This window comes from Dama dama, chromosome 2, assembly GCF_033118175.1.
Source record: "Dama dama isolate Ldn47 chromosome 2, ASM3311817v1, whole genome shotgun sequence".
Taxonomy (NCBI): domain Eukaryota; kingdom Metazoa; phylum Chordata; class Mammalia; order Artiodactyla; family Cervidae; genus Dama; species Dama dama.
In genome coordinates this window covers 7,422,238-7,449,453 of record NC_083682.1, presented here as the reverse complement: position 1 = coordinate 7,449,453, position 27,216 = coordinate 7,422,238, and the positions used below count along the sequence as shown (strand labels likewise).

At 49.1% G+C, this 27,216-nt stretch overlaps 1 protein-coding gene across 2 annotated transcripts; it reads left to right on the top strand.

Moving 5' to 3' along the window:
- The first annotated feature begins 517 nt into the window (after positions 1-517).
- On the top strand, positions 518-27,216 carry POLA2 (DNA polymerase alpha 2, accessory subunit). Of its 2 annotated transcripts, XM_061163947.1 has the most exons (18): positions 518-964; positions 3,972-4,096; positions 4,582-4,679; positions 5,061-5,118; positions 8,425-8,531; positions 10,943-11,136; positions 11,777-11,865; positions 13,317-13,472; positions 13,986-14,048; positions 15,006-15,048; positions 18,321-18,445; positions 19,251-19,289; positions 20,345-20,418; positions 23,881-23,989; positions 24,244-24,350; positions 25,170-25,229; positions 25,865-25,991; positions 26,739-27,216. In XM_061163947.1, the coding sequence occupies exons 1-18, from the start codon at positions 886-888 to the stop codon at positions 26,886-26,888; spliced, it is 1,803 nt and encodes a 600-aa protein (XP_061019930.1). In that variant the 5' UTR covers positions 518-885; the 3' UTR covers positions 26,889-27,216. The 2 variants fall into 2 exon arrangements, with proteins under 2 accessions (XP_061019930.1, XP_061019935.1); XM_061163952.1 differs by lacking the exon at positions 19,251-19,289.

The following is a 27,216-nucleotide window of genomic DNA, read 5'->3' as shown; positions in this document are numbered from 1 at the left end:
TCGATGGACATGAGTTTGAGCAAGCTCCGGGAGCTGGTGATGGACAGGGAAGCCTGGTGTGCTGCAGTCCCTGGGGTTGCAGAGTCGGACACGACTGAGCGACTGAACTGAACTGAAGGAATCTCTTTCCAGGTGGTGCTAGTGGTAAAGGACCCGCCTGCCAATCCAGGACATGTGAGAGATTCAGGTTGGATCCCTGGGTTGGGAAGATCCCCTGGAGTAGGAAATGGCAACCCACTCCAGTATTCTGCCGGGAGAAGCCCATGAACAGAGGAGTCTGCCGGGCTATGGTCCATGGGATCGCAAAGAGTCAGACCCGACTGATAGCACCAGGGCTAACTGCGCAGCCGCCGGTAGAGCCGGCAGGCAGCGAGGCACCGGCGCGCGAGCCGGCGCTCAGGCGTTTGTGCTCAAGCTCCCTCGGCCGCGCGTGCGCGCGCATAGTCAGGGACCTGACAGCCGGAAGCAGGGGGAAGGGGTGGGGTTGAACCCGGGTCTCGCGCATGCGTGCGCCGTACAAAGCATTTGGCGGGTTTTTCCGGGCTAATCTATTTTGCTTCCATCAGTGAGAAGCTCTGCGGTAGCTTTTAGGAAGCAGGATGTTCTCCCCAGGATAACGAACTTCTCAAGATTTCTGTTTTCTTCCTCTAGGCGTTTGAGGGCTTCCAAAAAAAGAGAGAAAGAAAAAGTGTTTCTACGTGACTGACGACTGGGGCCTTCTGACTGCCTGATCTTGGTCCATTTGGTCACTCTCCGCCTCAGGCCCTCGGCGGGTGAAAGGATCAGAGGAACCTCGTTCTGCTCATCGATCTCCACGCTTGTGGGTTTCTTGGCGTCAAGTCGGAGCTGGGGTGGGCCCGGCCCCGATTCCCCTCCTGGGTCCTCATGGCTGTGTCCGCCCAGCTCTTGGTGGAGGAGTTACAGATCTTCGGCCTAGAATGCGAGGAGGCTGTGATTGAGAAATGTGAGTTCCTTGCCCCTTCGCTGGACCCCAGCCCAGGTCCACCCCCCCCCACCCCCCCGCCCCGCTCCCTGCTCGATTCCGTGGTTCACCTCCCTAGATGGGGCTTGTCGGTTTTTGTGAGATGAGTGAAACTGAGTTTGAGACTTTGAAATGCTCACAGGGTACTGCTTGGATCCCAACTGAAAAAGAATGTGAAAAATGGTTTTCAGTCAGCGCAGTTGCACAGAATTTAAAGCTCAACAGCAAAGCAAGAGATGTTGGGATTTTGAAATGTAGCTTTTTCTTCCTGGCTCCTCCCTTTCCAGCCTACACCTAAACTTCTGCTGATCCATCACTTCTCATCAAAACTGTTGGTCTGTGCAAATATGAGTCCCTGACGTGGGTTCCTAAAATTGAATTTTAGCTTTGCAAGGAACTTTAAGGAGCTTGTCATCTGTTGCTGACAAAGCTTACAGGTGGAGAAACCTATTGTTGTTGTTTAGAGGCTAAGCGTGTCCAACTCTTTTACGACCCCATGGACTGTAGCCTGCTAGGCTCCTGTGTCCATGAGATTTTCCAGGCAAGGTACTGGAGTGGGTTGCCATTTACTTTTCCAGGGGATCTTCCCGACCCAGGGATCGAACCCATGTCTGCTGCATTGCAGGCAGATTCTTTACCACTGAGCCACGGAGAAACAGATAAGGAGAGTTAATTGCCTGAGCTGGTCAGTGGACCAGATATGCGCCTGCGTCCAGTGCTTCGTTGTATTGGTGAGGCTCTAGGGCAGTGTCAGGAAGCAAACTGTTAGGAGGTGTGGAGTTCCTGGTTTTAGAATCAGGGTGTTCATGCATCTACCTTTACCCTTCATCAGCACAGTGAACTTCTTTTTTAATATATAAAACCAGAATGCAAACATTAATTTATGAGAGACTGGAATACTCTAAATTTTTATCTCCAGGGCGTTCTCTTCCTAACAGGAGACTTGAATGAGAAAACCAATCATAGTCAGAAATTTATTTGGTGAGCCTAGAGTCAAAACAAGGAGAAATTAGTTTTGTGAACTAAGTTTTTAAAGGCTTCAATCCAAGATGCCTGCTGGTTCCATTTCACATAGAACTACGTTGGCAGTGATGTTGGAATTCTAGACTCGTACTTCATAATTGCTAACCTCATCTGGACCTTAATATTGCCTGACATATCATACCATATTTCCCTTATCACTCTGAGTCTCCTGTGGGAGACATTCGTCACCTGCTCCTCCTTTGACAATCTTCTGTCCCACGCTAACTCTCAGCTGATGAACTTACTTTTTGTTTCACTGAGAAAAATAGAAGGACCTGTGTCTATGCTATATTCCTTGCCTCCTCCCATTACAGTGAATAAATTCTCCATATTTCCAGCAAAAGCCACACATTCCACTTGAGTCCTGAATCCCATCCCTTCTGTCCTCCTTAGGGACATGACTCCAGTAATTCTTCCCTTTCTTATTTTCTATTTTCTCTCCATAAGATATTTTTTCCTAGTAGCCTAGGAATGTGACTCTTACCCCAACCTTTAAATACTCCATTGTTGCCCCGTCCCACTCCAGTTATCTTCTCCCAGTTACAACAAATCTTCTCAGAAGGATGGCCTCTTCAGATTTTTCCTCCCTAAGCCCATTTCAGTCAGCTTTTTCATCCCCACCACTTCACTGAAACTGCTCCTCCCAAGGTCACCAACGACCTTCACCTGGCCAAAGCCACAGATGCATTTTTCAGTCCCCCTCTGAATGAGCAGCAGCATTTGATGCCATTCATCAGGTCCTCTTCTAAGGGTCCTCTCCTAAAATGCATTTTCCTCTTAGCTGCTTGGACACTCCTCCTGGGTGTTCTAATGTGCGTGTCACCACCTTTCAGCCTCTGCAGATTCCTCTGTATCCTGAGCCCCAAGATACACGCAACTGTTTGGTGATCTCACCTGGTCTCATGTGTTTGCTGGTGGTCCCCAAATTTATAACTCAGCCCAGGCCTTTTGCCTGATCTGTGGGCCAGTCTACCTCCCACACATCTCCAGCTGAAAGTCTGATTGGCATCTCAGCCTCAGGTGTCTGAAGCTAAGCTCCTGCTCCCTCTCCTCAGAGTCCCTCCTGCTGCCTCCCCACCTCAGTTAATAGTAAGTGCCCCCTTCTAGATGCTCAGGCTAAACTCACAGCATCATCCCCCATGGCTTTCTCTCTTCACACCCCACATCCGGTCAACAAATCCCAGTGGCTCTACTTTCCGGATATTTCCAGCCTAGAGTCCAACCACTTCTCCCCTCCTCTACTGACACCGCCTCAACCCAGGCAACCGTCATGTCTCACCATGGATTTGGCCATGGTTCTCTTCACTGGTCCCCCTGATTCTGCCCTCATCCCCTTCAGTCTGTTAACGCAGCAGTCAGGGGGACCCTGTTCAGTGGAAGTCAGGTTGTGTTACTGTTCTATTCAAACCATCTAGTGATTTCTCAACTTTCTCAAAATAATTACAGGCACCCCCTTTACCCTTTCAGCTTGTCTCTGTCTCCTCCTTCCTCTCTGCATTCCAGCCGTGGAGGTCTTGCTGCTCTTGCTTCTCCCTCAGGATCCTTGCCTGAAAGCCCTTCCCCCTCAACACTGCCTGCCACACTGCTTTACTTCTTCCAGGTCAAATGTCATGCCCTCAATGAAGCCTTCCCTAATCACTGTGTTTAAAATTGCCAGCCCCTCCCTCCAGCCCCCTGATCTCTCTCCAGGCTTTATTTTTTCTACAAAACACATTTAACCAGCTAACGTACCTTTTTTACCTATTTGGTTGTTTTCTGTCTCCCCTCCATAGTGAGCTGCATGAGAACAAGAGTTTGTCTCTTTGTCATTCACTGCTATTAATATATTCTTGTGTCTAGAACAGTGCCTGTCCTTAGTAGGTGCTGAATAAATGACTATTGAATAAATAAAGGATTATTTTCACTTTTCAAGGTGAAAGCCACAAGAAATGAACTCACTTCTTATGTGTCCAATTTCCCCCTACAGTGGTAGAACTGTGCATTCTGTATGGACAGAATGAAGAGGGAATGGCCAGCGAGCTTATAGCCTTCTGCACCAGCACACGTAAAGACTGCCCTACCTTGGAGACCCTGAACTCTTTTGAGCACGAGGTAAGAAGAAACTGTAGGCAAACTAATAATGTAAATTTCCGTGTCTGCTCTATCGGAAGGCGGAGCACTGTATTGAGGAGTGTGTACCTTAGAATCAGACCTGGATTCCAATCCCAGCATGAGCCTGGACCAGCTCCTTAATGACTCCTAACCTCAGTTTCCACTTCAGTCAGTGGTTCCCATGATCCGTATTTTTTATGGTTATTGAATGAATTGAGAATGGTTGTGAATCCCTCCTAAAACTATGCTCAGCAGGTGGTAGTTCTTCAGCAAATAATTGGTGTTAATATTAGAATTGTTATGTGTTGGAGAGAAACAGTGACAGGTTAAGTCTTTAGTCTATCATGTACATCTTTATTCTTCCTTTGAGGAATTTTATACCTTCGATTATATTTCAAATGCACATTATTATTTCATGACTATGGGAAACGCGTCCTCTATAACTTGACTATGGAATAATATATTCATTATCTTTTCTTCCTCAGTTTCTGAGCAAAAGATTATCCAAAACCCGGCATGGTGCCTTCAGGGACAAAGTGCACGGCCACGCAGGAGCCAGAGACATTGTTTCCATACAAGAGCTGTATCCTTTTCTGCTCTAGGCCCTTGTATCAAACTACATATGGTATTTTATCATTTGTCTGTAGTTGCATGTGTAAGTTAAGAACAAGTAATAAGGGATTACCCTGGTGGTCCAGTGGTTAAGACTCCCGAGTTCCCAATGCAGGGGACATGGATTCCATCTGTGGTCAGGAAACTAAAATCTGGCATGCCACATGACATGGCCTAAAAAGAAATTTTTAAAAAATAAATAATTTTTTTGAAAACCACAAAAAACATGAGAACAAACTCAAATTTTAAAAAAAAACAAGTAATATACCTAGTATTCAGATTTCTTATTTGATCAATCCTTGCCTTAGATTTTGGGTGGAAGTTTATTGTTTCTCTTAACCAAGGTTTTTAGAATTGAAGAGGAAGAGGAAGAGGAGACCCTCTTGAACTCTTACACCACACCGTCTAAGGTGCGTGCACCCTATTTGGAAATTGCATTCTACACGTAGCATTTTTTTTTCTTTATTCTAAAAATAACAGCACAGCATCTGAAGTTTTGAAGGAGAAAATTAGCCACTCATATAGTTCCTACTCTATTTCCACATATGCATCTTCCTTTCCGATCATGTGCGTAGATGATTTTACATGATGGCAGTTCTTGTGGACACATAGTTATCCTGCTTTCTTCAGTTAGCATATCATAAAATTTTTATCAATGTAATTTCTCCATAATTGCTCTTTTCCAATGGGTGTCTAGTTTTGTATCAAGTAGAGGCACTATAACTATTGCTTATCCAGTTTAGGTGTTGGACCCAAGGGTAAGAGGTGGAGTAGGGCAGTGGAAAGGCACTGTCCTCAAAGCCTGAGTCAAAGAGCTAAGTGACCTTGAGTGAGTTGCTTTTATCTCTAAGCTGCCATTTCCTCTCCTACATAGTCAGGGTTCATTCATTCACTTACTAAGCAACTACTGTGTGCCAGACACTGGGTGAACTGGTGAATGAAACAGGCAAGGTTGTGCTCTGCCCTCAAGAAGCCAATAGCCAGCAGATAATACCCTGTGATATTATCTTGAATAATATCTTGAAGGGCTTGAAAACTAAATGAACATGTAAAGTGCCAAACCCAAAGCAATGTATTCGGTAATCATAGTTAGTCTTTCTAGAAAATGAATTTGTGGCAATCCTCAAACGAGGAGCAAGCCATAATCTGTCAAAGTAAATTACTCTGTAAGGAAAAAGATGATGAGGGAATTCCCTGGCAAGAACTCGGTGCTCTCACTGCCAGGGCCCTGGGTTCAGTCTCTGATCTGGGAACTAAGATCCCACAAGCCACACTGCATGGCCCCCCACCCAAAAAAAAGAAGGAAGGAAAGGTGAGTCATTTAAATGTGCCTTTGGAGAATAAGAAAGCTAAAATGTTCGCAGCATCAGAGTTGTTCATATTTGAGAGGACTGACTCGTGGTAACTCAGGTCTCAGTAGACTGACGCATAAATCAGATGCAAATTTACTTAATTTACTGTTGAAGTACACACCTTTCTGATGGCTGAAATACCATATTGAGGACACCCCATTCCTGCTACAAAAGTACTCAGGAGGCTCAATCACAGATCAAAGTTTGGCCATGAAATCATAGCTAAGAGATGAGCTGAAATGAATGAACAATTTGAAATATGCATCTGAAGCTCAGAGGAGAGGCAGACTGGATCTGGGATAGAAACAGGAAAAAGGCTTAGACAGTGCCCAGCACGTGGGAGCTCGGGCATCAGCGCAGCACGATGACAGGGTCAGAGCCCAGGGCTGGCCTTTCCCACCCAGACCGGTGCCAGGGGCAAAAGAGCCCATGTTGCAGAGGTGAGTATGTCAGTGGTCTTAGCTTGTCACCATTAAATATTTAACTTGTACAATGACAACTACTCTTTTTTTATTTTTAAATATTTTTTTATTTCTTTGACTGCCAGTTCTTAGTTGCAGCATGTAGGATCTAGTTCCCTGACCAGGGATTGAACCCAGGCTCCCCTCCATTGGGAGTGCAGAGTCTTAGCCACTGGACCACCAGGGAAGTCCCACCAGCTACTCTTTTGCCCCTATGCTCACCATAAACATTCTGGTTGTAGTCCGGCTCTCCACATGTCCTGCCTGACAGGGAGAGATGTGTCAGTCTGGGGATTTGAAGTTCCCATGCTGCTGGCATCACGTTTCTAATAAGTGAATAATCTGGCTGTAATTTGGGTTCCTGTGTGCTGTGAGGATGTGTTCCCCCCAGGGTATGAGACTAGTCCCTCTGTATTTCTCATTATGGGTGGATAAACCGGCCCGTAGTGTTAGCAGTGAGTCTCCTGAACTTGCTTCGAGTGAGCACACCCCAGGAACGTCTCGAGCTGGTTTACTGACACAGTCAGGTTTCACCATGTGGCTAAGGGCTGAGCTCTTTGCTTCATCCTGGGAGATGAACCTGGAGCTCTGTAGCCCCCTATATATTAGAAGGGTCTTCAGGAAAAATAGTTGGAGAAAAACCTATTAAAATCATAAAATTTTTGCCATCATTTGGCCCAGTAATCTCTCCTACTAAGAATCTCTCATAAGAAATCATCCAAATTCCAGGAAAAGGTACGTGTGTGATAGTGAGCACCTCAGTATTTGTTGTCTCCGGAAACATACACCCAACAATAGAGAAGTAGTTACGTAAACTATTATATATCAATTCCATCAACACAGCTACCAGAAAGGATGAAGACTGACAATGTGGGAGAAATGCTCAGAATTAACATAGAGCAAAAAACTCAGTATTTACAATACTTCAGTGAAGGATCATATTCAAACTAAGATTATAACTATTAGAATTTTTTCAATTGGGAAAATATTGAAATACTAGAAAGGAGTATTTTTAAATGACTATTGTATAAGTGTAGTACATAAGGAAGGGTCCTTTTAAAATCTAGTTTCCATTCCAGCCACTTAAGGGTGGTTTCGAATCCTGCTTTCTCTCTCCTTGCCTGTCCGTAATCACCCCTGTAGGCAGCTTTGGTGGCATAACCTAAACCCGCAGCCAGGAGGAGCTCAAGGGCAGGGGAACGCCAGCCAACTAGCTGGCTGCCTGGTTTCCCTCCAGCCGAGGATTTTGTCTTTGCTCAGCCATAGTCTGTTGTCCCAGACTCTGGGAAGCAAGGGATCTCGGGATTTGCCGGCTTCACCCTCCACTCCAGGCATCTCTTTGAATTCTTGTTGATGAGCAAAACCACCCAGAAAACAAAACTGACCATCAGCGAGGCGTGTGCTAAATACTCTCCAAGTATGAGCTCACCCGTGTTATCTGCCTGGAGTCACTCCCTTCTTTAATTCTGAAAATGTGTGGTAGACTTTGCCAGAATAAATAGTAACATGGTCCCATCCCCTGACAGGAAAATGTGTCCGTGCAGGTTAAAACTGTGTGTGTAGCCAAACTCCCAGCTGCGGTAAAGCAGAGAGGTAGAGAAGGAAAGTGAACACGCGAGCAATTTGACAGGACAGATCGCCTACTTGGCAGTCCTTTCGGGGGATGTCGTTGGCATTTTTTTCATAGTTGCCTCCAAAATGGAGACAGTGTACTGATGAGGACTGTATTACAATTGCTGAAGTCTGAGATTCTGCTTGAAAGATGGGGCCTTCAGAAGAAAACCAGCTCTATGCGGTCTGTGCCCTTCATTCGGGCACATCCTCCCTTTCTTCCTAAGGATCTGCACACTTCACTAGCAACCCCTGGGTCTAGAGTGACTGGGCCCTTCTGTTTTGCTTCTAGGGTTCTCAGAAGCGAACTGTCACCACCCCGGAAACCCCCCTCACAAAAAGGACTGTGTCTGCTCGGAGCCCCCATCAGCTCCTCTCACCATCGAGTTTCTCTCCAAGGTATGGATCCTGCTGACTCAGCTGCCAGGCAGCAGGTCTGCCTTCCCCTCTCTGGTTACCTGGTGGAGGCCGACACTACAACCTGACTTAAGGAATAGGGGTGGACGTTTCCCTCTGCAATCAACTGGCTGCAAGGCCGACTGCTCCCTACCTTCCCCACCCTCATCCTGTGTGGAAAATTACTGTTTAACAGTAGTTAAGGAAACTCACTTTCCACCCTCTTTTCTGGGGCTCATTTCCTAGATCAGGAACTGATATCTCCTACTGAAAACAACCTGTCTATTCAGAAGTCTGGGAGGCCTGCGAGTCTCTTGCCAGTAGGAGGCAAATAGGTTTCCACCTGCTTCTGTTAGTTCATGTGTTGTTGGGTTTTTTTCTTTCTTCTTTTTTTTAGGTATTTATTTTTTAAAAAGAAAAGCCCATATCTTTGTTCATAATGTTGCGTAACCTGTTCTTTGTTCCTCACTCAGGTTACAACTAGTTGCTGAGAGTTTTCTTGTCCCTGAACCTACCCCAACTTCATTGGTATTTTATCCCTGCTGCCACTTCTGCACATAAATCCACAGGGATCACGTGTGACTTTTGGAAATCCATAAATGACATGTGTTCTGTGAGAGAATTCTGTAGTGAGAGCTCTGCTGAGGAGAAGAAAGGGCTTTAGGTGCAGCCGCATCGAGGTGGGGCAAAGGAACAGTGATGTTCACCAGTTAGGGCAACACTGGCTGCTGGGAGTCACTTCTAGACCAAGCAGAACTTAAGACTTGCCAGCCTAAGGCTTTCTGTCACATCAGAAAGGAGGTGATAGGGACATCCCTGGGAGTCCAGTGGTTAGAACTTGGCACTTTCACTGCCATAGTCCCAGGTTTGATCCCTGTCAGGGAACTAAGATCCCACAAGCCAGTTGGCAGGGCCAGAAAACACAAAAGAAAAAAAAGAAAGGGAGCGATAACATTGTTCAAGATCAGAGGGGGTCAGATTCTTCTTTTTTTCCTTAATTTTTAAAAAAATTTATTTGGCTCTGCCTAGTCTTAGTTGTGGCACGTGGAATCTTTAGTTGTGGCATGTGGGCTCTTGGTTGCAGCCTACAGGATCTAGTTCCCTGACCAGAGGTTGAACTCTGGGCCCCCCGCGTTGGGAGCACGGTCTTAGGCCCTGGACCACCAGGGAAGTCCCCGAAAGGTAGTTGGATCCCGAGGGCGGATTTGACTTTAGTGTGGCCCACTCCTGCTTTCAGGAGTTTTCACCCTGGCTTCCGAATAGAACTTTCTAGATTTAGAAGGGCATCTTTGGATGCACAGAGATGGCTGGTTACAGAGTGGTTCTCGTAGGTGCCAGCACCATGGCAGCAGTTCTATTCTCTCAACAAGCAAGACTTTGAAACTTGTAGATCTGTTTGCAACGGACCCCATGTGAGCATCTCCCTGGGTTAAAGGGCCGGCTGTAATGTGCGCCTCACAGAACTTCGCAGGGAGGAGCTTGGCGAGTCGAGATGCGCTGCCTAGTCATTCTTTAATGCACCCTAGTAAAGCTGACATCAGAAACTGGGTTTGTAATTTATGAAAGTAACTTCTAAATTATTCAGGTGGAGGCAGCACTGGAGACAGAGGTAATTAGTCAAGCTCGTTTTTTGTAGCCTCTCTGGCAGCACCCACTGTAACTGCCCATGGAGAGCTGATTCCTGCAGGGTTTCAAGGCGTTAAATGAAGCCTGTGGTAACCAGGCCTCTTGGTGCACTGTGTTCACAACCAAAGGCTTAGAAGACCTCGCTGTCCTCTAAGCAGATCAGCCACACTCGTGTGTCCCTGGAGGTGGAATTTATCAGTGAGTGAGGAGAAATACGAGAACTTGCTGGTTGAGACTTGGAGAATGGGAGTGTTTGTTCACTAGCTGACAGAATTCATTACCTGTCCACCTCCAGAAACACTGGGGAAAGCTGATTCCCTTTCATTTAACTTCATTTTGTTACTGTTTCTACCTTGAACTATATCATGAGGTGTTATGTGTACACAGAGCAACTTTTGGCTTATCCAAAGTTCCAGGCTCTGATGATATTCTAACAAATGCTAAAAATCCATAAGAAAGAAAACGGTACTCGAAACTGGCTCTTTAATCAATTCAGAGTTTGGATTTTGTTTCACTTTGTTAGTTTTAATCCAGGAGAAGACCTTTTAAACTGCGTCTCTGTGTCTAAGCTTTTCTAAACACGTTTGGTATTCCTCAACCCCCCCTCATTCCTGAAATTCCTTAAAGGTCCAGAATGTCCAACCCCATTAAGCTGATTAGATTTATAAAATGTGAGGCCAGGCTGGCATGCCTTCAATCCCAAATTTTCAAGAGGTAACCTCATCTTAGACTCCTCTCTCTTTTTAGATATGAACGTGGTAATGTTGATGTCTTTTGCTTCCAATCAGTGCTACTCCCCCTCAGAAATACAGCTCGAGAAGTAACCGGGGAGAAGTGGTCACCTCCTTTGGCTCGGCGCAGGGGGTGTCTTGGTCCGGGAGAGGCGGAACTAGTCACCTCAGCCTGAAGGTCTTGGGACATCCAGAGCCGCTCACCGGGAGCTACAAATGCATGTTTCAGAAGCTCCCAGACATTCGAGAAGGTATTTGTTTTTCCCTTTGACATTCTGGAGGGTATAAAACCACCTGGAAGGATTTGAATCAGTAACAAAGCGTCAGCTAGGCTGGTAGAACAAGTTCAAGGTTGCCTTTGATTGATAGATGTTGTCTGGGCACCCCTATTAGGAAACGGATATGAGATGACCACTCTCAATAATTCTCCCAAATCACAATCACTTTGCTAAGAAAAAGCACATAACCATTTCCCAGTAACAACCACTTGAACTGTATAAAGGAAGCCAATTACAGTGTTAAAGGAAGCGGAGACATTTATGGCTTCTTCCTTGGAAAGACTAGAAGGCTCTTCAGGTTGTTCTTGGCTTCCCTGAAACCCCCCTGACCACCTGAGTAAGGGGGAGGCTGGGGAGGGAGCCAGGCCAACTTTGGGACTGTGATCTCATCCGTGACCCCTTCCCTCCCCCTGCCATGGCCAAATGGAAGGCCGGGTTCTGCAACCAAATATTGGGCAATTGGCTCGGGCTTGAGAAAGTTACCAACTGGCCGGTGTCCTCGGCACCCTACCTGCTTCTATAAAATGACTGACTAATGTTTTACAAGGTGCTGTGTTTTCTCTGCTTGGCAAGTAAAATGTCTTAAACATGCTTTTCCCCTCTGGGTTTTCAGTTCTGACCTGTAAGATAGAAGAACTTGGCAGTGAACTCAAGGAACATTATAAGATTGAGGCTTTTGCTCCCATTCTAGTCCCAGCACAGGTAAGAGTTGTTCTAATAGTCTTTCCTGATTGATATTGTTTTTTTAAATCGATGATGAAAAGTCAGCCTCCTGCTTCCCTTTCACTAACTGTCTACCTTCTAGTTAGAAAATCTATCTTGGATGAACTTGGTAACATGGGTTATAAGTGCTTTCTGGCTTTGTGACCAGATTAAGTCGTTTTCTTTGCACTTGGGTTAGAGTCTTGCATGTAAACAAGATTGAGGGCCTTAAGCATTCAAGTGTCAGGATATGAGAACAACAGCAAGGTGAAGATTTCCAGAAACGGTGACTCATGGTCTCTCCCCTTCTTTGGTCTCCGTCATCAGGGATCAAGTGCTGTGAATAGTGTCCACGTCAATAGTTTAATCTGGCATGTGTATATTGCTTTCTCTCTAGAACGTACTTTAAGGGGAGATGTGTTCTCAGAGTTTCTTTGCGGTGCCTCTGTCACATATTTGCATTCAGAGGAGAATGGCCGGCTGGGGAAGATATGCAAAGCCATGTCATATAAGGAAGATTCGGGGGAGTTGGGAGGAAGTAGTGGAGGGGAGACTGGGTTGTACGATCTCATGGGGAAAGATTAGACTTCCTCGGTTTGCCCCCGGGAGTGAGAATAGGATAGAGGAAGCCACCGAGAGAGGAATTTCAGCTCAGTTTAATGAAGAACTTCCTGTTACAAGGCGGTATGGTGAGTGGTTAAAGGATATGGCCCTGGAGCCAAACATCTGGCCTTCAAACCCACACTTTGCCCACTGTTTGACCTTGGTTAAATTATCTAACCTTTCTGCTGCTGGTTTTTCTCATCTCTAACATGGATGCAATAATAATATCCACCTCACGGTTTTTGTGAGAATTAAGTGAGTTGATACACGTAAGCCTTTAGAACAGTGCCTGGTGTTTAGTGAGCCCAGTAAACCAGAGCTGTCGTTAACAGTTATTCAGGAGATGTGTGAAGAAGGAAATGGCAACCCACTCCAGTATTCTTGCCTGGAAAAGCCCATGGATGGAGGAGCCTGGTGGGCTGCAGTCCATGGGTTTATATGACTGAGCACGCATGCATGAGGAAGGTGGAGGGAGATGGATGGGTTGGTAGCAATAAACTGGTAGAACTTAAAAAGAGAGAGAGAGAGATGTGGTAAGTGGGCTGGTGGCGAGGGGGTGGGCTCGGGGGCAAGTTCCCCTTCACTGGAGATGCTGTGGCTCAGACAGCCACTTAGAGGGGCTGAGACATTAGATGGTGGGCAGGCTAGATGCCCTTTAAGGGTCCTTTCACCCCTGGGAGCCAGTGATGATACACCCCTAGGAGCCGAGTGGTCACCTCGGGCTCAAAGTGATGCCCCACCAAAGACACGTGTGCTGTTGTTGGAGGTCTGTTTTGCTCTCCATCGCGCGGACCAAATTTTAAGCTCCTGTGTCCCAAAGGCTGTTGTTCTCCTGTGTATCTCGGTAGGAGCCTGTCACCCTGCTGGGCCAGATCGGCTGTGACAGCAACGGGAAGCTGAACCACAAGTCGGTGATTCTGGAGGGAGATCTGGAACATTCCTCAGGCGCTCAGATTCCAGTGGATCTATCTGAGCTCAAAGAATATTCTCTATTTCCTGGACAGGTGAGATCAGGGGTGTGACTTGCCTCTGGGTGCGGCTATGCTATCTGCTCCTGGTGTGTGTAGTGGACTGTGGCCAACTGCCCTGCGCTTTTGACCTCCGATGCCAAGAGGTGTAACTGGAGCTCAGGCACCAGAGCAGATGCCAGTACGGGGGTTCCGATCCCCTGTGTGCTCCGACCTTGGCTCTGGGATCTGCGGCTAGGTTTCAACCCCAGCTCCACCCTGCAGGGCGGATGAGTATGACGATGTTACTTAACCTCCCAAACCCGGAGTGTCCTGATCTGTGAAATGGGAATGATAATTCTCACCTTATAGGAATGTTGTAAAAATGAGATTACCGTGTAAAGCATAATTATTATTACACTAATATAACCCCCTTCCTTTGTTTTCTAGAAAAACACCCCCAAGTTTACAATTACAGGATGAGAGTAGCTGGACAGTACTTGTAACTCTATCACAGTAACTTACTCCAGACCTCCTGTTGATCAAGTCTGTCTGCTGCCTGCCTTTCAGGTGGTGGTCATGGAAGGAATCAACACCACGGGTAGAAAACTTGTTGCCACCAGACTCTACGAGGTACAGTGTGTGGGCTTCTGTCCATCCTGAAACTCGTCCTCTGTAAGGGCCTGTTGATTTGCTTCTCAATTCTCTGTAGAGTACGACCTACCTCTAGGTCAGGGCTTAGCAAACTGCTCCCCTAAAGGGCCAGACAATACATATTTCAGACTCCAAAGACCTGGTCTTCATACAATGTCGACTCTGCCATCGTAGCACAAAAGCAGCCACGATCAGCCCATTATCCAAAGAGCGTGGCCGTGTGCCAGTGAAAGTTTACTCACAGCAACAGGCGGTAGCCGGATTCACCTGTAGCTTAGCAGCCCCTGCTCCTGCAGTAATCCTCTGCAGGCTTCAGGGGACGCGGAAGAAGTAGCAGCACCTGTCCTCCTAGGCAGGACACCGATCCTGCAGTCGCCCGTTTTGCTCCTGCTCTTTCCTGGATGTTTTTTTGAGTTTAGTCATGACCTCATGCTACCAGGTGTCTTGCCCACTCTGAGCAGTAAAGAAAAAGGGAAGGGTCATCAATGCTGTGGTCTTACCTGGTAGCTCAGCTGGTAAAGAGTCCACTTGCAATGCAGGAGACCCCGGTTCGATGCCTGGGTCGGGAAGATCCGCTGGAGAAGGGATAGGCTACCCATTCCAGTATTCTTGGACTTGACTGGTGGCTCAGCTGATAAAGAATCCACCTGCAGTGCTGGATACCTGGGTTCCATCCCTAGGTTGGGATGATCCCCTAGAGAAGGGAAAGGCTACCCACTCCAGTATTCAGGCCTGGAGAATTCCGTAGACTTTGTAGTCCATGGGGTCTCAAAGAGTCAGACACGACTGAGCAACTTTCACTTTCATCAACTGTGGGCTTTTAGCTCCAAGGAGCAAGACACCCACAAACATGCCCCCATTTAGTGCCCACCCCGTTCCTGACCAGAGGCGGTGCCTGGGGCAAGACCTCACCACAGTTTTCTCTCCTGTTTGAAGGGTGTGCCACTTCCGTTCCATCAGCCCGATGAAGAGGATGGAGGTGAGCTAGACTTCCAAGGGTATTTTGCCAACAGTACGGGTGGAGAGGAGTGGGCCAGGGTCTGGAACACAGTTCCTCTGGCCCTGGGAAAGCTTCAGAAGCTGTGAGAGCACTGTTCTGGAGCTCCAAGGGCGACCACAGATTCATGGGTTCACCGGCCCTTTGTGGAAGGCCAGGGGTCTGAGCATATGTGGCTTGGTCAGCCTTACTTCCTGTGCTCTGATTCCACAAGAACTGTCATTTCAAAACTAATGTTTAACAGGTGTTTGAAGGTTGCTTTGAAAAAGAAAAAAAAACAGTGGAATTCCCTGGCCATCCAGTGGTTAGGACCCCAAGCTCCCAGTGCAGGGGCACAGGTTCCATTCCTGGTTGGGAAAGATCTTGCATGCTGTGTGGCCAAAAAAAGAAAGGGAAGGAGGAAGAAAAGGAAAAAAAAGAAAAGGGTAAAGAGCACCAATTTAAAAAAAAATTTCCTTTAAATGCCATGTGATATCCTGGACAAGGAAAGGGGACATTAGTGGAAAAACCAGTGACATTTAAATAAAGTCATGAGCTAACAGTAACATACCAGTATTAATTCCTTCGTTTTGATGAATGTACCCTAGTTATGTAAGATGTTAGCATTAGCGGTTGCTGGGTGAAAGGTGTACACACCAGAACTCTGGACTCTGTTTGGGACATTTCTACGATTCTTAAGTTATTCCAAAAAAAAAAAACCTGTATTTAAAAATTAGACACATTTCTCAGGAAGCCTAGAGTTACTTGGTAGCTAACCGAGATGAGAAAAGATGAACATTTCAGTAAACTTGGCTTCAGAACAATTCCAAGCATTTCTGTAAGCAGAGCAGTAGACTGTTGAGGATTAGCAGGGAGATAGCTGATGCTAGCTGTATTGTCAGCATCCCCTCCACGTTAATATTGTGTGAGGTCATTCTTAGAGGCGGCCTGGAATTGGGAGCAAAATTTAGGAGTTTATGACATTGCACATTCTCTCAGGAAGTAAGTGTTTATGGAAGCTAGAGTGCTGGTATTGAATCAAGTTCAGGTAACAAAGGGAACAGACAGGGCTGAACTGCCCGGAGCCGGAGCTGTGCCAGGGGAATCTTTGGAAGCAATTGAATAAGTTGGTTTTATTTTGTTAATAGTTATTTTTATTTATTTATTTGGCTCCATTGGGTCTGCATTGTGGCATGCAGACTCTAGTTCCCTGATCAGGGATCGAACCTGGACTTCCTGCACTGGGAGTGCAGAATCTTAACTGCTGGAAGTCCCTGAAAAAGTTGTTAATAGACATTTTGTGAGCAAGGTGTTGGGCTCAACACCTGGGTGTGGAGACACAGAACACAACATGGACCTGGCCCCCAGGCACTCGCCGTTTACCTGGGGCCGGCGTCTCCTGGGCTCCTCGGAACTGAATGTAGCTTTGTCCCCTCCTCTCTTCACAGCACCGGTATTACTCTCCTTGAATTCTCTATCTCAGTTCAGTTACTGCCACGCTCGGCGAACAGTGGCCCTCATTCCTGGAATATATTCCTGAACATATTACTTTATATGGCAAAAGTGACTTTGCAGGTGTGACTAAGTTAAGGCTCTGGAGATGAGGATTGTCTAGGTGGGCTCGGTGTAATCACAAGGGTCCTTATAAGGAAGGGCAGGAGGGGGCGGGTCACAGAGATCAGACTTGTCAGGTTCTGGCTTTGAAGGTGGAGGAGGGGCCCTGGGCCGAGGATGCCGGCGGCCTCTGGAAGCTGGAAGGGGCCGGGAAATGATTCTTCCTAGAGCCTCCAGAAGGAATGCTGCCCTGCCCACACCTTGATTTTAGGACCTCCGACCTCTTGGACTGTAAGATAATAAGTACGTATTGTTTTAAGCCACCAAGTTTGTGATAGTTTGTTATCGAAACCATAGGAAGCTAATAAAGCTGCCTGTTAAGAAGTCAAGGATCGTTGCATTTGTTGTTGTAAGCTACAGAACCTGGTTCAAACTAACTTAAGAGAAATTTGTTAGGGGAAATTCAGGTAGCACACAGACTGGACAAGTGGCTGGAAAAGGCTTATAGCCCGTATCACGCACGGCTCAGTAACGCCAGGTGTCCAGGTAGCAAAGAGTCCTGGACTGTATTGACCAGGCACCTCAGCTGGATGGGTCAGCGCCAGTCTTTTTCTGTCCTTGGATAGTTCACCTTGAGATTCTGGAATCCAGAGGAGAGAGTGAATGGCTTAAGCCGGTCCGTGCCTGCTCTTTGGCTGGGGAGGAGGGTGCACCTAATTTACATCTCCATAGGGCAGAGGGGGAGGGGACCTTATGGACGCCAAGGCTGATTCTCCAAAAGGGAAGCAGATGCTTTGAGGAAAACAGCACCCCAATACAGGCCTTGCACCCCAAAACATGAAAGTCTCCCGTCCCAAGCCTTGCTCCCTAGCCTGTCTTCCTGGACCCCTAGATCTACCAAATTCTCCAGCTGCTCTCACCACTGATGATCCCTCCCACCGAGCTCTCAAACCTCAGTGCTGTCGGGGACCCCGCCTTGCCCTGGCTCCTGAAAAACTCTACCCTCAAGTGTAAGCAAAGTCACAAAAAGACAAATACCATATGATTCTCCTTAGATGAGGTTCCTAGAAGCATCAGAATCATAGAGGTGGTTGCCAGGGACTGCAGGAGGGGGAGCAGGGAGTTAGTGTTTAACGGGTACGGAGTTTCAGTTTTATGAGATGGAAAGAGTTGTGGAGATGGAAGGTGATGACAACTGCACAACATTATGGATTTATCTAATACCACTGAAATGTTGATTTAAACATGGTTATGATCAGGAGGAATTTCCCTGGTGGTCCAATGGTTAGACTCCAAGTTTTCACTGCTGAGGGCACAGGTTCAATCCCTGGTCAGGAAACTAAGATCCCTAAAACCACACAGCACTGCCCAGCTCCCTCCCCGCCCCGAAAAAAAAAAGTTGAGTTTTGTATTTTACCACCGAAAAAAAAAGTTAAGAGGAAAACCATGTAAGCAAATGCCACTTTGATCAGTTCTCTCGTGACTCCCACTTTCCTCCCATCGTCCACGCACTGCTGGTAAATGTCTCTGGAGTTCTGGTTGCTTGCACACTTGCCTGTCTGTGCAGCTCATGGAGGGCTCTTTGAGGCCAGGTCTTTCGATTCCCAGGGTTGCACATGTGAGACTCTTAACTGAGTCCCAAGGCATCTTGCCCTCATTTTCCTTTCTCCCACCATCCCAGCAGCTTCTCATCAACACCTTAACAATCCTTTCTGGCTTAGATTCTGAGCAGTTCATGGTCCTGGTGGCCTGTGGGCCGTACACCACATCTGACAGCATCACCTTTGACCCCCTGCTCGACCTGATCACCATCATCAACCGTGACCGACCGGACGTCTGCATCCTGGTAGGGCCCCTCCGGGGACAGTTCACCTAGGGAGGCACCAAAGGGAGAATGGGGTGGGGGTGGGGGGTAATCTTGGAAAAAGGTCTGATGAGGTTCTAATCAAACTCTCCTCCTTCTTAAAAGTATTTTTGAGTTCTTGGTCTCCATCTTTGGTGAGGTGTGTGTGTGGTTTTTGTTTGTTTTAATATTATTTATTTGGCTGCATCAGGTCTTAGTTGTGGTGCATGGGGTCTTTGATCTTTGTTGCAGCATGCAAGATCTTTAGCTGTGGCATGTGAGACCTGGTTCTCTGACAGGGATAGAACTCGGGCCCCCTGCATTGGGAGCAGTCTTAGCCACTGGCCCACCAGGGAGGTCCCTTTGTGTGCGTGGTCTTAATAAAAAAACCCAAGGTGTTTTGCCACCTGCATTGATTTTTCAGTATTTCACCTCTTGTCTAATTACTCCCATTTGTGAACTCATCTCTTTTGAGAGCTCAGAGTACTGCTTCATAGAGGTAGATTGCCCTTGCTGGGTTGAAGGGGTAACAAAAGCCCAGTATTATAGGAGGCAAAGCAGCTAGTGACGGGCCCAGTAGGCCTCTCCATCCAGGAGGTTGTGTCCTTCTGCCTGTGATATTGGCTGGGCACCATCCCACCCCCACCCACCTGCCACCTGTCCCCAGCTGTACAGGCAGCCTTGGAGGGAGAAATGGACCCTGGGCAGAGAACTGCTAGGATCGGGTATGTGAGGGTACTCAGAGGCATGTGCAATTCTGATGTGTTCTTTTGGTACCTTCGTTTCTCCGCTTCGGGCTGATCTGCAGTTTGGACCTTTCCTGGATGCTAAGCATGAACAGGTTGAGGTAAGTGGCTGGGACTGGAGTCAGGGAGAAACTTGTACTCACATTCAGTCAAGGCCTGTTACTTTCATCTCTTGGAGTTTATCCTGCTTCTATAACAGCCTAAATGAATCCCTGTGGCTGATCAGAAAAACATTATTGCAGGGCAAGTTTAATAAAGGTACGGAATGGGAGGGCTTCATTTCACCAGAATACAGAGCCATCTGGAAGCTGGGGCGGGTGAGTGAGGGGATCCAAATATCTGAGTCCTGGTCCCCCTGGTGTGATGTGTGGCTCTGGGGCAGGAGGGTGGGGGAGGTGCCCATGGTCCCGGAGCTGTGCCTGTGAAAGCCCCTTCCCGGCTGCGACAGCTAGGGACCCTGAGTGTCACTGTCCTTTGAACTTAAAACACAAATGGCCCTTCTGGAGACAGCGCCTCCTTTTGTCTCAGGAGGGGTTTCTTTGTTTTGTTTTTTTAATTTTCAACTGCTGGGTCTTCGTTGCAGTGCGAGCTTTTCTCTAGTTGGGGCACACAGGGGCTACTCTTCAGTTTCGGTGTGCAGGCGTCTCGTTGCCGTGGCTTCTCTCGTTGTGGAGCATGGGCCCTGGGCCTGCAGGCTTCAGTGGTTGCAGCACATGGGCTCGGTCTTAGCAGCTCCTAGGCTCTAGAAGCACAGGCTCAGTTGTTGTGGCACACGGGCTCAGCTGCTCCTCGGCATGTGGGATCTTCCCAGACCTGGGATTTAACCCGTGTCTCCTGCACTGGCAGATGAATTATTTACCGCTGAGCCAGCAGGGAAGCCCTCTCAGGAGGTTTACCAGCCACAGCAAAGGCTTCAAAGCTCTTTTCTTCCTACTTCTCTCCTCGGCTCACTTTCAGGACTGATTCTTCCCCGACCTCCTTGCCTGCTCCCAACTAGACTCAGCTCTCAAAAGGACAGAGACCCTTGTCTTGGGTATCTTTGCATCTCCTTCAGCTCTTCACCCAGCATCTGCCCCCAGGGTCATCTAACCAGCATCATAAACAAGTGAACAGACACCAAACATTCACCCTGTAAATCTCCTTTCTTTTCTTGCAGAGCTGTCTGCTGACGAGCTCATTTGAAGATGTTTTCAAGCAATGTCTCCGAACAATTATTGAAGGAACACGAAGGTCAGCGTTCAAAATACTGGGCAGAACCTTACATTTCCTGAGTTTCTCCAGGATTCCCCGTTAAGAAACTGAAACTGTTCAAAAGTCGTGGTAGTTCCCACCCTTATATCCTTTTGAACTGCAGAGATCAGCTAGAACCCTTGACCTTCAGGCGCGCAGACCCTGAGTGAAGAGGCCTCTTTGTAAAACACAAAGATAAACGCACTTGAAAGGACAAGGCTGCCCAAACTTTCTCTCTTCCCTGGCTTTCTGTACTTCCTTCCTTTTCTCACTCCCTTTTGTAGAAATTCCTGTTCCCTGGGAATCTTCCCAGGGTGGGGCTGGGGAGTGTTTGATGGCTTACAGCACAGAGTGCCGGGTGCCTGACATCTCCTGTGAGTGAGAGTTGGTGGGGAGGCCAAGTCCTTCCCCGAGTCAGTGCTTCCCTGGTTTCACGGGCACCCCGCGACGGCTCGCATGTGGGTGGGGATTTTGAATCCTTGCCACAGACTGGAGGGATGGGACTGGGAAAGGTCACAGCGGTGATGAGGGCTGGGCAGTTCTAATTTGAGAGAAAAGCCGCTATTCCAGGAAGAGCCTCAGCCAGAAGTAGAAAGTTTTTCTGGAAGCCGACACCCCCATTTCCTGTCGCTTCCCTCCAGTGCCCGGGTTCGAGAGAAGCTGCTCTTGGTGGTGGATCTCCTCCTCCGGGGATCTGCCTGCCAGGAGCTGAGCTCATCGAAAACAAACATTCCTGAGGCTAAGTGTAAAATATGTCTGGAACAAGGGTGGTTTTTGAAGCAAGATGTATGTCTTCCGCCCTTGGCGGTGAGAACTGATCCCAGCAACGATTAGCTGTCATTCTACCTTCTCATCCCAGCAGGATAGGCCTCTCGGACTGGGGGAAAACCCCTACCGACGCCAGAGTCGGGGGGCTCGGATCGTGCGGTGTGACAGCCTGCAGCTGGGCCTGCCGTTCCTTTCTCCCTACCCCACTCCAAGTGATGCGACAGGTGTCTTCCCTCTGCTCCCCCAGGGTTGTTGGGACCCTGAATGAGTTTGTCAGACCTGGAGGCTCCTCGGGAGATAAATCCCTGAAAACCAGGGGCAGGCCTGGCGTCCCTGTTTGGTCAGCCCTCGGGTCCCCTCCGGGATAGGCGGGGACCGCCCTCACGCCAGCCGGGTGCTTTCCATTTGAGATGGGGTTCTGTTTTTGGTTCCTCACCCCATGTGGTATTGACAGCAATACCACAAACAAAGAACAGACCGGGCATTGTTGCCCTGGGGGTGAGCTCCCAGCACCACCAGGCACTTTCATCTGCAGCCAGAGTGCGCCTCGGGGAGAGGGGCTGCCCACCCTCCCCAAACAGTATAAAAATGGCCCTCTTTGGGGGGGATTTATTTTTACTCTGAGAGGTCAGCAGCGCAGAGCATTGAGCCCATTTATCAGTGAAAACCAGAGCCCATGAGGAAGCGCCGCCTCCCTCCCGGGAGCCCAGCAGAGCCCCGGAGCTTGAGGGAGCGGCTGCGAGGCCCGGCCCACCATGATGTGTGAAGTTGTGCAACGCTCAGCATAGTTGGAATTTTCTCTCGGATCCCTCCCCCTACAACCCGTGTATAACCCAGAGCAGGAGGCCCGTTTCCTCCTTAACTGTTGCTCTGCCAGCTCCCGCGAGGAAACAGAGCAAGGCCACGTCTTAGCCGCGGCCGGCTGCACCATCACAGACGGAGCCCCGAGGGTCTGGAACACACACTCCCCTCCAGGCCACCCCCCGGCCCATTTGCCAGGCTTCAGTGCCCAAATTGGTAGTCTTGGATAATCACAGGGAACTTTTCAGTGGCAAAGGAACAGTAACTAATTTGCAGAGTACCTTTAGTCTCAAGGTTCAGATATTCCACTGCAGAAGTGTCGGCTCACGCTTTGAGCAGGCACGATAAACAAGTGGCATGTGTACGAACATCACCAGCACCTTTATCCTGCATGAGAGGCAGCCATGTCCCTATACCTGCACAGGTGGGTACCTGCCTGTACCCACCTTTGGGAAGCCATCTCGTCTTAAGCAAGAGAGGGCGCTAGAAGTGAGAGCTCGTGGTGGATGTTGTTTGTTGTTTAGTGGCTAAGTTGTTAATGACTCTTGTGATCCCATGGACTGTAGCCTGCCGGGCTCCTCTGTCCATGGGATTCCCCAGGCAAGAATACTGGAGACGCAAGAGAAACAGGTTCAGTCCCTGGGTGGGGAAGATCCCCTGGAATAGGAAATGGCAACCCGCTCTAGTATTCTTGCCTGGGAAATCCCATAGACAGAGGAAACTGGCGGGCTACAGTCCATGGGGGTACAAAGAGTCAGACACGACTGAGCAACTGAGCATGCACAGGGATCGGACCCGAATCTCCTGCTTGGCAAGTGGATTATTTTACCACTGAGCACCAGAGAAGCCCAGTGGATGTTAGACATGCCTCCAAAATAACACCTTCCACCATAGGCCCCTCTGCCAAGGACAGCGAGGGAATCAAGGAGATGGCTTTTTTCCCTTTTCTTCTCTTGTGTGGCTAGAGGGGATAAAGCGACGGCCCCTAGAGTTACAGGGTTTTTCCTCACTTCTGTGTTATAGCCCTCCACCAGAGGAAAGATCTGTCATCTCTGCTTTTACTGTTGCTGTCAGAGATTTCTTTCACGTTTGTCAGACAGTCGGCTGTGGAATAAAAACCAGCACTGATTCCCTGTGTGAGGCGGAGGGGCTGGGGCAGGGGAGGGGCGTGGGCTCTGGGAGAACCCACCGTGTCTCCCCCTCCAGATCCACTCTGCCTGCCTGGTCCCTCCCGAGGGAAGAGCCCCCAGTCAGGGAGGCAACAGGACACCTAAAAGCCACATCTGTTCACCCAGTGTGAAGAGTCAGAACTTCGGCTTCAGCTCTGGCTCTGAGGAAAGTGAAGGTGTATTGTCTCTCAGCCGTGTCCAACTCGGCAAACCCATGGACTTCAGCCCCTCAGGCTCCTCTGTCCATGGAATTCTCCAGACAAGAATGCTGGAGTGGGTTGCCATTCCCTTCTCCAAGAGATCTTCCCATCCCAGGGATCGAACCCATGTCTCCTGCATCACAGGCAGATTCTTTACTACTGCGCCATCTAGGCTCTGAGGATTTCTAGTCACATCCTTGTCTTTCCTGATTTTCTAGAGCTCTGTCTCATTTTCCCTTTCTCTGCTGGTCATCCTCTTCCTCTCTCAGTAGAACATGACACGGAGCCGGGAGCAAGCATGTCCTGAGCCCTCGAGGTGGTCATGTGATAGAACAGACCATCTCTCACACCCAGTGTCCCGTGGGGAACAGCACCCCCTCCTCGTGGAAGAGCTCCGTTCTGAGCATTCCCCTCAGAAGCCGGCTCTTGTCTGAGGCCCTGACACTTGGAATCTGTCACCCGGCTACGAGCTGTGTTCATTTTCCTTACTCTTCTGACATGTTTTTTTTTTTTTTGCAAACCAGCTCCGGCTCCCACCTCATCTTCGTTCCATCACTGAGAGACGTGCACCACGAGCCCGTGTACCCACAGCCTCCCTTCAGCTGCTCCGACCTGCTTCGAGACGACAAAAAGGTACACACTTCCCCTCCTTAACAGCAGGCAGCCAAATGCAACGTGTCGGCGGCGACCACCCAGCTCCATCTGGAAGTGCAGGGTGGGGAGATGAAGGGCCTGATTCTCAGCTTCTCTTTATCACAAGCACATGTGTTATGTACTGTGTGTTGAACTTTCAGTGGTCTCCCCAGCCGTTGTGGACCCTCTACTTTCCCAGAGGAGAAGTTTCTAACTTCAGCGTGCTAACGCCTGCCCCACCCTTCTCGTTCCAGCGAGTGCAGCTCGTGTCCGAGCCCTGCACCCTCTCCATAAACGGAGTGATCTTTGGCTTGACGTCCACCGACCTGCTGTTCCACATGGGGGCCGAGGAGATCAGTAGGTGAGAAGGGGGTTCCAGTCCCACGGGCAGTTTCCGGCCCTCTGGACCCTGGTCCTGTCCTTGGCCAAAGGCCTGCTGGGCAGAGTCTTGAACGGGCAGTCCCTAGAGCAGCACTTTCTGCCAAACCCTTTGGCCACTGAGTTTCTCTGCACCCAAAGGGGTGGCAGGACACACATGTGTCTGTTACCACTGTCAACAGTGTTTGAGGCCCTGCAGGGCCCCTTCCATCCTATCTTTGCCCTTAATTTCTAGTCATAGACATTCATCTACTTTGCTTCCTTTGCCATATGTGTGACCTAAACAAGCTGTCCCTGCGCCTGGGGTGACTGTATTTACTCTGGAGGGTATTCCCCCTCCCAGAACAGGATGCTACTCTGCAGGGGATCAGACGCTACCGGGTCTGTTGAACCGAGGCTCGGTGGTTCAGTTCTCCCATCACGGGAAGGAGCATGGAGCCATTTGTGTGTTAGGCGAGATGGGTGTGTGCAGGTTGGCTCTGGTTGGAGGTGCAAGGGTCACCTGGCTACAGCTGGCCCCTCGAGGAGCAGACCCCACGTGCTCTCACATGGTGTGGAGCTGATGACGGCCCTCCTGGGCCCTGATCACAAGGGGTTCCTGCTTCTCCCCTTCTCAACCCAGTGTCCTGCTCAGCAGACCAAGCTGATTACAGACACGTCTTTAAACTTCCCCAGAGGCAACTTCCTGTCACACACCTTGGCCACATCGCTTCTCTCTAGTTTAAGAAATCCTCCCCGAAGAGAAACAGGCGCCGAGAAACAAGTTTCCACATTCCATTTCTTGCTTTTCTTCCTTCTGCAGTTCTTCTGGAACTTCAGACCGGTTCAGCCGAATCCTTAAGCACATCCTGACCCAGCGGAGGTGAGCCCGCCCTGTGGGGCGTCTGCCTGTGCTGGGAGTGCTTTGAAGTCACAGAGCTCGGACAGATTTGACTTCGAGAACCTTCCCCAGTGGAAGTGAAAGTTGCTCAGTCATGTCCAACTCTTTGCAACCTCATGGACGGCAAGGAGATCAAACTAGTCAATCCTAGAGGAAATCAACCTTGAATATTAATTGGAAAGACTAATACTGAAGCTGAAGCTCCAATCCTTTGGCCACCTGATGCAAAGAGACAACACACTGAAAAAGACCCTGATGCTGGGAAAGACTGAGGGCAGAAGGAGAAGGGGCGATAGAGAATAAGAGGGTTGGATGGCATCACCAACCCAGTTGACATGAGTTTGACCAAACTCCTGGAGATGGTTAAGGACAGGGAAGCCTGGCCTGCTGCAGTCTGTGGGGTCACAAAGAGTCAGATACGACTTAGTGACTAAACAACAACAGCCTTCCCCAGGCCACTACCAGGGAGCTCCCTCCTGGCATGACAGGCCTGTTCTGTCCCCCAAACACAGAGGGAAGGGAGAGGCAGTGTGTGACAGCATAGAAACCAGCAGTGGCGGAGGAGTCCGTCGGGAGGGCTCCCGAGGCCGCTGCTGCTGACTCTCTCTTCTCTGCAGTTACTACCCGCTGTACCCACCCCAGGAGGACGTGGCCATCGACTACGAGAACTTCCACCTCTATGCTCAGCTGCCCATCACCCCTGACGTCTTCATAGCCCCATCAGAGCTGAGATACTTTGTGAAGGTGGGTTTGAATTCCGCTGTTCCCCAGAAACGCCAGAACCAGCTCCTTTCTGGACCCCCGGCACTTACTCTTCTCAGGTCTGCTGGTGGGGACAGTGGCCTTGTTCTTTTGGGGGAGGGGGCAGGAGTAGAAAACAAATCTGTTAGTATAATGCTTAAGTAAGTTATGTGCCCTTGCTGCCTACCACCACCACCCCATCCTACCCCCAGCATGGTACTCAGGCAGCCCAGCCTGGGAGCCCAAGAGGCAGCTAGGAAGGCCCTCGAACCACAGTTCTCACCCATGGCCACCTCAGGTGACCTGGGCTTGCCTGTCCCCTCCCCAAACTCTGAGATGAGCTCCCAGCAGCTCTTGGGCACGTTCAGATTCGGGCCCTCGCAGGGAATCTACCCCGTCAACCTCCTCTTGCCAAACCAGAGCCAGTGCAACCTCCAGAGGTAAACCTTTCACGCTGTGAAACAAATAGAGCAAGTTTGTTTCCACGTTTGGGAATTGGCTGAGTCACCTTCTTTATTTTGTTTTGGAGACACAAGAGAGACTCAGAGTTTTCTAGTAATAAATTAACATATTGGACCGAAGATGGTTTTCATTTGCCTTTGTTTCCAGTTTCTATAACATCCTCTGGGGCTGAACCCTGAGATGAGTCCAGCTTCTTCACATCCGTGCCCACGGATTTCAGCCTTTCAGCCTTCAACCTGGAAGGTTTCAGCCTTTCCAGACCCATAGTCGCTCTTTCCTCCCCCCCAGGACATCCTCGGCTGCGTCTGTGTGAACCCGGGGCGCCTCACCAAAGGGCAGGTGGGGGGCACCTTCGGCCGTCTCTATCTCAGGAGGCAGACCGCCGGCAGCGAGGGGAGGCGGAGCCCGTGTGCTGCTGCCCAGGTGGTCAGGATCTGAGCCGTTGTCCTTCGTCACCCCTGTCGCGCGGGCCTCACAGACGTCGGGACTGGGAGCAGCCCTCTGATGAGATCCCACCCGTGGAAGCGGGGGAGCAAGCTGAGGGCAGGTTGCCCTGCGGGAAGGCCTCGAGCAGCTGGTCCCCAGCCCTGAGTCCAGCTTCTCTGGAAGAAAGCAGTTGTTTCTTCCTGGACACTCGGAGTCCAGAGAGAACTGGCCGTGGGTGCAGCATGCTCAGGAAGGTCAAGGCTTTACGATTTCTTATATGAGTCAGACAGAAAAACAACTTTGGGAGAAATAAAATAAATTCTGTAACTTCTGCGTTGAA